At 37.6% G+C, this 13038-nt stretch overlaps 1 protein-coding gene across 1 annotated transcript in view; it reads left to right on the plus strand.

Moving 5' to 3' along the window:
* LOC146561816 (NMDA receptor synaptonuclear signaling and neuronal migration factor-like) overlaps positions 1-12523 on the plus strand; it is a 35670-nt gene extending 23147 nt beyond the window's left edge. The window contains exons 8-15 of the mRNA XM_085294667.1: positions 1631-1683; positions 2915-3004; positions 3558-3685; positions 3781-3864; positions 9540-9573; positions 9902-9972; positions 10695-10774; positions 12385-12523. Of these exons, the coding sequence (XP_085150793.1) occupies positions 1631-1683; positions 2915-3004; positions 3558-3685; positions 3781-3864; positions 9540-9573; positions 9902-9972; positions 10695-10774; positions 12385-12523 (679 nt within the window). The remainder of the gene's footprint in view (positions 1-1630; positions 1684-2914; positions 3005-3557; positions 3686-3780; positions 3865-9539; positions 9574-9901; positions 9973-10694; positions 10775-12384) is intronic.
* The last annotated feature ends 515 nt before the right edge of the window (positions 12524-13038 follow it).

Genomic DNA, 13038 nt, shown 5'->3' on the forward strand with positions numbered 1-13038 from the left:
ATTAATAAATATATATATATATATATATATATATATATATATATATATATACACACACACACACACACAAATACTGGTGGCCACCAATGCTCACCCTCAACCTGGTATAAATATGAAAATCCTAAGTGACTTCCTTCTTGAGTTATGCCATTCATAAGATTTTCACAAAACTTGACCTCTAAGCTTGATCTTGAGGTGGAGGTGACTGTGATTTGAACTCCTCCAAGATTTTTAGTAGATGCACTTATGGTGTCAGTTTGAACCCTCTATGTCACATTGTTGGAGTCAAAAATGGAGTCAACATCAAGTGATTATGAGAATGTTGTAATGTTTCTAAACAAGTGAAGGAAGAAACAGAGATTCTGGGTTCATTCAGTTCTCACGAGAACAAAGCAGCAGGGAGAATTTCATGGAATCCGGAAAACTTTTGTACATATTTCAGGATGTCAGTGGGACAGTTTGATCCCATCTGATTTTCATTGAATTTATCTCAATTTTTTATTTATTTTCATAAAAAAGACTTTTATATACCTTTATACTATACTTAGCATGCATGTGTTAGGACTATAGGAGGAAGTCAGAGTAACCAGAGGGAATCCACATAAGCACGAAGAAGAATAGACATGAGTCTAAGCCCCAAGAAGCTCAGCTGCATATCTGCAGTGGATAAGACGTGCAAAAACAATACAATCTATATTGTACTAAAATGAAGCAGACTTGCAAAAGTCTGCTTCATTTTAATAAAATAACTTTTCTTTACCATTTTATCATGTATCCAAAGAAAACTGTGATGATTTTTCTAAACTGTGAAAAATAAACAACAAACTGCAGACTTTGTTTACTGTTTTGAGCTTTTGAGTTCGGACATCTGCCATGAACTGGAATGGTTCACCTCAAACACCAGCTCACTGTCAGTGAAGTATGTAGTACACAAATGTAAATGTGATTATTAACCATGGTGAACTGATGAAGCTTTTGGACATTTGTAATTTTCAATGGTAGCTTGAAAGTTGGGGAGTGGCTGCAGCTCAGAGGGTAGAGCAGGTCTCTACTAATTGGAAGGTTGGTGGTTTGATCCCTGGATGCAAGATACTGAACCCCAAGTAGATCTCTGATGCATCCATTGGAGTGTGAATGTTGGATAGAAAACACTGAAATAAGGGGAAAAGTGCTTGTGTGAACGAGACATGTTGTATAAAGCACTTTGGCTGCTCGGGTAGAGTAGAAAGGCCCTATATAAAGAGCCAATCCTTTTACGTTATAAAATATACTGTTAAAACCCTGGTCCTCTATTCCCGATTAACATCCACTTTTTTGTTGTTGGGGATTTTTTTAAAATGATTTTCTATTTGAGTGGCTAAAACAGGTGACAATTCTATGAAATGTTTTGATGTTAAGCACCCCACTTCCTAACCCTAGATGAATTTCAGTCCATATGCACAAAACACCCACTGGATATTTAGATGTGATCACTGGTAATTTATCAGTAGCCTGACCCTAATCAAGATGCCCCATCATCTTCTTCTCTGTTCTTCTCTATGTATGTTTTTAAGTTTGAAGCATTTTCTCTCTTATTTTTTTTATATTCTGAATATGCTTCGTCTTCTTCTTTTTTTCTCTAAATTGATAGAAATTTTCGCAAGCACCTTCGGATGGTGGGCAGTCGCAGGATGAAGGCCCAGAGTGAGTCTTTGCATTTGTTTCTGTTGGCATGTGTGTGCATTGTCAAAACACTACCATGCATTCATGCTCTCGAGTGTGTACCATGACATCACAGTGGATGTTCATTTGATGTTTTTCATGCTTTATGCACGTAGCATCAGTAGTGTGGACGTGTGTATATATTTTGTTAGAGTATACTAAACATTATTCCTTAAACTGCTAGTTGATGGTAATTTTATCGCTATGCGGTGTTTAGACGGTCTTTGTATTTGTTCATTGTTGTGAGACTTGTACCATTTGTATGATATTGATTGTGCACTATATTGAACTGAAAGGCAATTTCTGTTTAACAAGACAGAATCCCAGCTAGTTTACGTGTACGTGTGGTGTTTGTTTAGCTGTGCAGTTCTGAGTATGTGCTATTTTTGAAATATCTGATATGTTTTTTTTTCTTTTTTAATGTGTAAAGTATTTCCTCTGAATATATTCACATTGTTATTTGACATTAAGGGAAAAAAGCGTCCTTGGTTTGAACTCCCACCAGGCTAATCTCAAGACTCTGATGATGAGATTTTATACATTTTTATTACAAATGGTTTAAATATTTACAAAATACAAACATAAAGCAAAACAAAACAAAATACAGCTGTAATGCTTTAATAATTTAAAGGTACTTGTGTTTTGGGTATGTTCATAGAAAATCTGTGAAATAAATGCTAAAAAACAGTTAATAATCATTTTGTATCTGATGAAGGTCAGTTGCACTGAAACAGCACGATTCAGTGAAATGGTGTTAAGTAAGAAAGTGTGTGGTGGAGGTTATATTTCTTTTTAACCCTTTTCTACCTTCTACACACCTATCAGGTGTGCAGAGAGTCTGAACTACTTAAAAATACTGATAAAAGAAATCAATATGTATTAAATTGTATATAACGATATCTATAAATTAAAAGTGCATTACTGCAATTTCGTTTAAACAACTTTTTTAATTTTAATGACTTTTTTATCTTGGAATCATTAAGACAACAGAAAAACTGAAAAATGATCAACCATTTGCTAATACAATGTAAACTCTTACTGTTCTGTTAATATGAAGCAACATGACCTGATATCCAACCGGGACAATGGAATTGACTGATTCACAAGCTAGGTCAATAAGACAGAGCTCTTGATTACTGGGTTTGATTATCCTTTGGAGACTGTATATATGTGTGCGTGTGAGTCATTCTCTGCCTCCCCCCAACTTCATCAGCCTTCGTCGATCGTCGAGCCAAGAGCTTCAGCCGCTCGTGGAGTGACCCCACCCCCGTCAAGCCTGAGTCACTGCATGAATCCAGAGACAGTGAGTCCATGCTCTCTTAGTTATTCACAAGCAAACACACGGTATACAATATATACCTTAGGCCTTTCTTAAACTTGGCTTCTTACACATGTATGTATAAACACCTACAGGTAAGCACACAGACAACTGCACTCAAGCATAATAAGGCTGCACACACATTAAAACAAGAACAAACACTGATTGACAGGTGCCCTGTCACGCAAACATGCTGTCTCTTTTTATTTTATATTGCCATTTTTAAAGTATGCTTTATTCTGCGTACCACTACTCAACTGTTACCATCCATCCGCACAGCTCTACTCATCCTGCGGCCTGTCGTCCATCTGCCTGTTGTTTTGTGTTGTATCTGTCTGTATCTGGCTGGGCAGATAAGGAGCCTGTTATTGTGTCCTTTTGTGTCGTGTGCCGTTTGTTTTTAACTCCTCCATTTCTCCCCTCTGTGCTGGGAAAAGAAAATAACAGGTGCAGCGTTTTCAAATGGAGCACCCCGCTCTACTAATCTTGTTTGTGTATTATCCTTTCATCTCGCCCTTTGTTCCCATGTGTGAACCAGGTGGCGAGCTTCAGACCTCCTCAGGGACGCTGGATGAAGGGCTGGACGAGGATGCCGACTGGGAGGAGGAGAGGGAAATGGAAAGAGTGGCCTGCGACGGAGAAGACTTTATCCCTCCCAAAATCATGGTGAAGTTCCTGGCAATTAAATTAACATATAGATTAATGAAGTTTGAATATATGTGCAATCAAAGTCTATCTGCATGCTTTTCTTCTCTCCATAGCTGATATCTTCCAAGGTCCCAAAGGCTGAATATGTTCCCAACATAATTCGTAGGGACGACCCCTCCATCATCCCCATCCTTTATGTGAGTATCTGCTAGTGAGTTTCCACTACATATAGATTTTGATTGACTGGTAGATTTTTTTATTTGGTGTTGTTTCTTGATGAGATGCCACAGGAGCTGATGGATAAGTGTTAAGATTGACTTTTTTTTAATCTTGTCCCTGGCAGGTTGTTGGGTTTTTAAAGCAAGCCAGCCAACATAAATTTGGCTGAAATACAAATGGTTGGAGCCTTTAAATAAGTGTTTTAACTTCTCTGTGCAATCTGTGCTGAGAGTGGTCTGTTTAGTAAAACCATCTCATCTTTTTCGAATACGCTGCATGCAACAGTGACATCTGTTAGTACCATTAGATGAAGTCAGGTGACAACATTACTAGAATTCTGTGGGTACCTTGAAAATCTGTATTAAATTTCATACAAATCCATTTGTGGATAAAACTGACATTTTAGTCAATTTAGAAACTTTAATGACTTTTTTAAAACTTCCAGTAGCTTCTAGTTTGAAAGTTAAAAGCAAAGATCAAATGGAAGCTCAGTAAATGATTCGTTCAGTCAAGTGCTCAGAGTTCATTTTTGTTCGAGTGTAGAAAAGCACCGTCAATCATCCACTTGAAGTGACATGTCTCCTCAGCAAAATACAGACTCATCACAGCCTGGCTTTGAGGTTCTGCTAAGTGGCACCATGTTGTTTGTCTGCTCAGATGAAAATATAAAGGCACTCCTTTGCTGTGTACCAGCTGGCATTTTCCAGTAAAGAGAATTATACGACGGAAAGTGCAGCGTTCTTTCAAGTACTGCCAAAATACAAATGTCTTCTTTTTTTTGGTTCTAAATGACAGTTCATTATAGAACCATGGTTTCCCGACCTTTCTAGCAACACTAAAGAGTCCATTTGGTTTTCTGTTTTCTGCTGAAACATCTCGGTGACTGCTGGTCAGGTTGCTGTGGAATTTTCCATGAAAATTTATGTTCCTATCTCGGTAAATTTCAATATGTTGGCTTTTCCTTTTTTAGCAGTATCAAGTCATTTTATTTTGTCCACTGTTCTGGTTTATTAACTTATTTATTACGTTATCCATATGCCCCAAACAACTAGAGCTAATTAGCAAATATTCATATGCTACCACACTAAAATAAGACCATGAATTCTCCTGACTAAACCATTAGATTTATTTCATTTGTTTGTTTGTTAAATTCTATTAGAGAGAGATTAGTTGAGTTTTAATTTTAAGATAGGTACTGTGTTAAATATTGATATGAGTTAGCATTTAGCCTATCCTCAAACTACATGACAGTTAACTAAAAGAAATCAAGTAAGACAGTGAGACATGCATTGCTCTTGTAGTGCAGTGTCAACCTTACAAAAATATTTCCAGTTGTATCAAAATCTTTAGGAAATTGGCTCCTCAGCTGCCTTACTCTTTGACTTCAGGAAACCCTTTTCTGATGAGTTCATGGCAGAGGTGTGGACTCGAGTCACATGACTTGGACTCGAGTCAGACTCGAGTCATTAATTTTATGACTTTAGACTTGACTTGAAAAAATGTTCTAAGACTTGTGACTTGACTTGGACTTTTACACCAATGACCTGGGACTTGAATTGGACTTGAACCGGTTTACTTGAAAAGACTTGATATTTTACCCCAAATATAAAATTTAACATGCATATTATATAGAGATTGAAAATGTGACGTCATTCACGGGTAGAACCGCAAAGGATTCTGGGAACTCGTGGCAAGAGGTACTAGCACACGCAGGCTTTCAATTAAAATCAGTTATACAGCGATAAAAAGAAACACAAAAATGGCAAGAAGCTGTTGTATTATTAACTGCAATAGCCGGTCGCATGACAGCCACGGGAAGCCGACGGGTAAAGAGATCGGTTGTTATCGGATTACGTCGTTGAAGAGAAATTGTTCGAGCCATGTTTCCGAAGTAACAAAGAGGCGACTGGATTGCAGCCATTCAAAGATCAAAAATAACGTCCCAGAACCCTCCAGCTCACAGGTTAGTCTGCTCAAGCATTTACACGAAGGTCAGTCTGCTGTTGTAGTTAATGCGTCATTTTTCTTAACATAATTGGTGATATAGGTTACAAGCAAGTCTGGCGCTGAACAGAAATTGTCACGCTATGCTCCTTTGTTTATTGTGCATAAATAGTGAATTGTCCTGACATAATATTGCGTTTCGCTTCTGTTATTACCATGGTACATTGACAAAAACATACTTTTATTCACAGGGTAAAACAGTTGTTTTGTATCACTAATTGCCCAGTACGATTACAGCATACAATATTATTGTCACTGCTACATTTCTGTGATGCTACCAGAAATTATTTCCACTGCTAATTAATTACCATTGAGCTCAAAGGTCCTATTAATAAACGGTTAACGAATGTGTATTTATGAAGACGATTTGTGAGACTGGTAAACTTATGATATGTACGATGGTCTTTCGTTCTACACGGTGCATTTCAAGGTCCTGTACCCATCCGTCGGTAAACTGTACCTGGGCTTGTTGCAGTGACCGGAAGTTACTAAACTTCACGAGTGTATGCACTCACTCCAAGAACCGTATAATTATAAATATGCATATAAATATGCTAGGATGAGATAGCTGACTTCATCTAACTAGCAAATGTTTTCCAGGCTACGTTGGTGATGCAGTTTTTTTTTAATGTGTATGATATTTTTGTCATGCGATTTTAAAGCCGGTCCTACAAGCGCATCCAAGAATAACATGCAGCTTATCTCAGAACTGTCGGTGAAAATTATTCTTGGAGCTAGGTTTAATTGAGCTGCATTTTAAAGAGGTGCAATTTCACAATTTGTGTATATTTTCTACGTTCACTATTTTGTCATGTGTTGAGAAAAACACAGATTTAAAAATTACATGGTCTAATATTTACATTTAGCATATAACTGCAACCAGGCCCGGCCCTAACCAATCTGGCGCCCTAGGCAAGATTTTAGGTGGTGCCCCCCTACATCGGCAGTGTAGTGTATGTACTCACAAGAAACCGAATAGCTTTGTCTTTGACCTTTTTTTTTTTACTTAAAGAAAGCAAATTCACAATCAGAATAATTAACAAGATAAAAAAATATATATGAATAAATAAATGAATACAAAAAATAAAAAATGAATATATGAAATACAATAAATTTCATTTCATTTATTTATTTTTTTCACACTTGGTACAACAGATCATACAAACCAACCACACTTTCTATCAATAAAGCACTACAACCATGTGTGAAAAGGAGCAGGAAGAAGAAAATATTCTTATTAAACCCCGCCCCCTATCTACATTCCAACTTATATTACAAGTGGGCACCAAAAATCAGGGAACAAACTAATATTAACATTTCTCTCCGGTCCTAACCCAAACCAAACAACAAATATACCACTCCACATAGTAACAAGGAGAAAAATAAAATTAAATAAATAAAACAAAAAATTATAATGGATCCATTTTCAATGAACTCCAATTTCATTCGCATTCTTCATATTGAGTTATCGTTTTAAGCATGTAACACTTTTTAAAACAATGTAAACTTATACAATTCTTTAAATTATAATGAAGAGAGTTCCACAGTCGTATACCCCTAACCGTTGTACTCATTAATCTTTGTGTAGTCCTAGCTAACTGATGCTTAAAATAAAATTTCCTTCTGCTATCTTCTCCCCCTGAACACATTAAAAATACTCTTTGTAACTTAAAGGGCAAAATATTATTTTTAGCCTTAAACATAATTAATAGTGTCCGTAATTTCACTAAATCTCCTAATTTTAATCATTTTGATTTTATAAATAATTTATTTGTATGTTCTCTATATTTAATGTTATGAATCATTCGTATCACTTTCTTCTGTAATAAGTTTAGAGGTTTTATAGTATTCTCATATGTATTCCCCCAAACTTCAACACAGTAACTAAAATATGAGAAAAACAATGAAAAATATAAAATGCGCATTGTTTTATGATCTAATAAATCTCTTAAATTTCCCAAAATATAAATGCTTTTGACCATCTTCTTTCTAATATACTCAATATGAGATTTCCATGTCAAATTTTCATCTACTATTACACCCAAAAAACGAAATTTCTCCTCCTCTTCTTTTCTCTTTTTTCTTCCCTGGGCACCTGACAGTTTTGGCCGTTTTGACACCTTGTGTTGATTTTTTGATGTGGTGACGTCCAAAAGGAACCATGATACGGGAAGGGAGGGGGCGCACCGTGCGGGGAGGGGGGGGCGTAATGTTGTAACAAATAATATTTCTATTAAATAAGCTTTACTTTGCATTTTAATTAACGTGGGATTATTTTTTGTATTTAGAAATAATAGTACCAGCTTTTTTTTTTTTTTTCAATGATGGACGGCGCCCTTAGCATTTGCCTATACGGCCTATGCCACGGGCCGGCCCTGACTGCAACATTCTTTTTTTTCGTTTTTTTTTTTTTTTAAAGACTCGAAAGGACTTGAAATTCAAAATTTCAGACTTGTGACTTTACTCGGACTTTTACACCAGTGACTTGAGACTCGACTCTGACTTGCCTGACATTGCAGGTGAAGGGAGCATGCATGTGCATGTGACAAATAAAGAACCTTGAACCTTGAAGCCTTCATTCTGAAGAAGGAGTCCCTTGGAAGGTGGTCTCAAAATGTCAACGCTGCTCTTTAAAGATGATGAGGTTTGGTTGGCTTCATCAGGTGGTGGCCTCCAGCTCAGACTGGAGAATCTTGAATGTAAAGCGACAAGAATGAGAATTCTGAGGCCATGGCCATTAGCCGGAAAAGGGTGAGAGTCCACTCTGGGTCAGGTACGAGTTACTGTCCCAAGTGGATGAGTTTAAGTATCTTGTGCCGGTCCATTGTAATGAAGAGAGAGCAAGGATAAAAGTGAAGCTCTTGGTTTACTAGTCGATCTACGTCCTTACCCTCATCTATGGTCACAACATTTGGGTGGTGACCGAAAGAATGAGATCACGGATACAAGTGATGGAAATGCGCTTTCTCCGAAGGGTGGCTAGCCTCTCCCTTAGATATAGGGTGAGGGGTTTGGCCAACCAGTAGGGGCTCAGAGTAGAGCCGTTACTCCTCCTCATCAAAAGGAGCCAGTTGAGATGGTTCGGGGATCTTGGGTGGGTGCCTCTTGGGTGAGGTGTTCTGGGCATGTCCCACCAGGAGGAGGCCCCGGGGCAGACCCAGGACACACTGGAGAGATTATATCTCTCAGCTGGCCTGGGAACGCCTTGGTGTTCCCTCGGACAAGCTGAAGGAAGTGGCCAGGGAGAGGAAGGCCTGGTCTTCTCATCTTGGGCTCTTGCCCCTGTGACCCGGGTGGATAGATATTAGCAAAGATACAGCAACAGCTAACTAATCAGAAACAAATCTCACTCAGTGGTTTGAAAAGATAGAAGAAGTTAGCCTAAAATATCATCATTAACTTATATTATTGTGTACTGTAAATTTGATTGGTATTTTTATCATTAACAACTTATTATTCTCCAGGTTTACTGTTTGGTGGGGTCCTTACCTGAGGAACTTTTGCGCTGCTGTACAGAATAGAGACTCTATTAGGTGTTAAAGTGTATCATGTTGTAATCTGTTAGAGTCAGCACTCAGAAAAAAGCTTGTTGTCCTTTTAGATTCAGTTTTTGAATGAATAATTTTGTTTTTCTCCATTTTATTTAAAGGACCATGAACATGCCACATTTGATGACATTCTGGGTGAGTGCAATACTTGTTTTCTTTTTTAATTTTAGACCTCAAGTGAAAATTACTCTGCGTAAATGTGGACAGGATGAGGGTGGAATAAGTTTCATCTTGCTGGAGTGCACAGATGACTCATTGTTTTTCTACTCCCCTGTGTGTGTGTGTGTGTGTGTGTGTGTGTGTGTGTGTGTGTATGTGTGTGTGTGTGTGTGTGTGTGTGTGTGTGTGTGTGTGTGTGTGTGTGTGTGTGTGTGTGTCTCAAGGGACAGCCAATTTGCAATTTGTGTGTGTCACCATTATGGCTGAGTGGGAAAAGTGACACCTCTCTTTCTCTCTCACCCAGAGGAGATCGAGAAGAAGCTGACTGCCTACAGGAAAGGCTGTAAAATCTGGAACATGCTCATTTTCTGCCAGGTGAGTGAAAACGAAGACAGAGTATGAAAATATTTTGACATCATTGTGTCACATGTCCCTTTAAAATAGCATTCTATTAAGTCACAATAGTCCTCTAACCACTAATTACAAACTGACTGATAAGTGATATCCCTGAATGAAATTATTAGTGTGTGTATTCTCTTCATCACATCAATTAATAGTGGTTATATAGTACTGTCCAGACAGGATTTTAATGCACATAATTTAGCCTTTTCAGATTTTTTTTTTGGGATCAGAATTCCAACAAAATTTTCAAATACAGGTAATACTCGGAAGCTGAGGGATAGCACCACAGTCTGCCACTTGTCAATTTTTTTCTTTGTTTTTTTTAAGGACATTGAACACTATGGTGAGATATTCAATGTTTTTATGTCTTTGTATTGTTGTTGCAACAGTACTATTTTATGTCAGTTGACCTGTGGTATCTTTGACATTTTTCAAAGATTTATCTAAAAAAAAAAAAAAAAGATTTGTTTTTGCAAAAAGGCTGCTAACTTTGAATAATCTTCAGAAAACCTGGAGAGCCTGTCTTCTAGAACAATTTAAAAAGCCTGTTTGCTTTGAAGATAAGTATGAAGAAATGAGGAGCTGCTCAAGACATTTTCACAGTTTTGTGTATGCGATGGAATAACCCCATCAGTTTTCAAGTCTACAGCGTACGGTACAACGTTGTCTATCATAACACAGACACCTTTCTGCAGGGAGGTCCGGGACATTTATACCTGCTGAAGAATAAAGTGGCAACCTTTGCCAAGGTGGAGAAAGAAGAAGATATGATCCAGTAAGTCTCGCCTGAGGGAAGGATATATGTTTTTTTGTAAAGTACGGGTGAATAAACAAACAGTGAGTTTATGAAAAGAAATGGAAAAAAGAGACAGAATTCACTCCAGTGCATTAATATTAATTTTACATTCGTAGCAAAAGAGTAAAGTTATAGGTTATAACTTATAGGTCATAAGTCAAGCGTTTATTGTTCATCATAACATAACATAAAGAATTTTTTTTACATTTTGTACATGGTTTAATTTAAATGGGTTCTGCTCCTCTCATTGTGAATATAATTAATACAGCTGTGGAAATGTCCACAGCAAAACCAAGAGGAAAATTCTTCAAAGGATAATGTGGTTAAATTCGCAACTGCCAAATTCAAATGAACACAAAACAACAGAAGATCTGTGTCAGCTCAGATGAGTACAGTCTGATTCGCAAAGAGGGATGCTCATAGTCAAGACTGCGGTCCTTGCTGTGGTCTGAAAATATTCATTTCAAATGGCATTTGAAATTTGAACTTGAAAGAAAATACTCTGATTTGCATCTGCTGTTACAAACTTAATCATTACTTGGAGTATTGAACCATCAAGAGGCCTGGGACCAGAAAATATTGGAACAGACATCAATAAAAATAAAATATATAAAGTGCATTAGAGTTATTCCAGGCCACATGCAGTTTGCATTAATAGTGGTTTAATGAAACAAATTAACTTTTCATTCCCACTTTTCTTTTTAATTTGCTCACACACACACCAGTATATTTTCATGTGTGAGCTGAGATTCTGCTCCTGATCTCTATTGGACTTTGAAGGGTTTTTTTGTTTTGTTTTGTTTTTTTTGCAGTTACAAGATAACACGGCAGGCAAATACGACTGAAACAGGAACGTTTTGTCCTTAGATTGAGTATTTTAGCTATCTGTTATCTAACTTTTAAATATTTAAGACTGTTATTTAAATATATGATGACTGTTTTTCATGTAAACCCACTTTGAAAACCTTAACCATAGGCAGACACCTCAACTTCTTGCTTCTTCGTTTTAGCAGGGTCCTTCAGCTTTGCAGTAATCTGTTTTAGATAGTATTATGCAAAAGAAAGTTTAAGTAGTCTTAATGTGCACCACGGTTGACTACTGTGGAGGTGACTGTCTTTAAAGGTATGGGGTCTGATAGGGTGTAATACATGCATTCTTGAGTGCACTTGTAGTTTTAAGCTTTTAGCTTAACCTTAAAACCACCCAAGTGGGTGGAATCCCAATTTGGTGACATTGTCATTAACATTGTACTACCAAAATACGGTACCTAAAGCACCATAATATTTGGTCTTTATAAGGGAAGTCTAGTTTGAGTCTGTGTTATGCTGAGAGCTGGTCAGCTTACTGATTACAGGTTTTTATTTGTAACACAGGTCTAGTCAGTGTTGCTCACTATTGACAGACCATAAGCATCAAATCTGCATTATAATAGAAAAAAATCACACAGGCTATTGAAAGCAAAAAAAAGAGTTACTTCTTAATCTGCAAGCTAATCTGTTTAAACACTGGCAATAAATAGTATTTTATCGTAACCTTAACCCTTACCTATGCTGATTGTCCTCACCTCTCACCTCTCCTGTGTGACCAGGTTCTGGCGGCGACTCAGCAGGCTGATGAGCAAGCTGAACCCAGAGCCCAACCTCATCCACATTATGGGCTGCTATGTGCTGGGAAGTGCTAATGGAGAAAAGGTAGCTGTCTTTGCTTGTATCCTCGAGAACAAGTAAGAGCCCCATAGTCCGCTACTCAGTGCAAAAGTGGACCAAAACTGTCTGCATGCATATGCAGCATGCTTAGTTGATACCACAGATATGCACGCACACGCACTCCCAGCCAGATACTGTCTATAGGCACATGCAGAGAAATTATGTTTTTTGTTTTCTTACTTCTTGATTTCACAGCTTCTCACAATGTCTAATGAGGTCACTGCAGGAAAGTTTTTGCACATGAACAGCAAATAGGAATTTTAGATGCAAAGGAATAAATTCCAACTTTACCATCACCCCCCAGCTTGCTCATCCAGATCTCATTCTACTACACAGCATAAATGTGTGTGTGTGTGTGTGTGTGTGTGTGTGTGTGTGTGTGTGTGTGTGTGTGTGTGTGTGTGTGTGTGTGTGTGAGAGAGAGAGAGAGAGAGTGCGTGCTTGGTGGGGTAAAGAAAGCATACACAGCACTTTGGAATGACAGGAAAATAAAATCTTTTGACACCTACTTAATTACACTGCACGCACTACACTGA

Source organism: Mchenga conophoros, linkage group LG12, assembly GCF_057382185.1.
Source record: "Mchenga conophoros isolate Kocher_MC1m ecotype Shallow Benthic linkage group LG12, M_conophoros_male_GT1.1, whole genome shotgun sequence".
NCBI classification, from domain to species: domain Eukaryota; kingdom Metazoa; phylum Chordata; class Actinopteri; order Cichliformes; family Cichlidae; genus Mchenga; species Mchenga conophoros.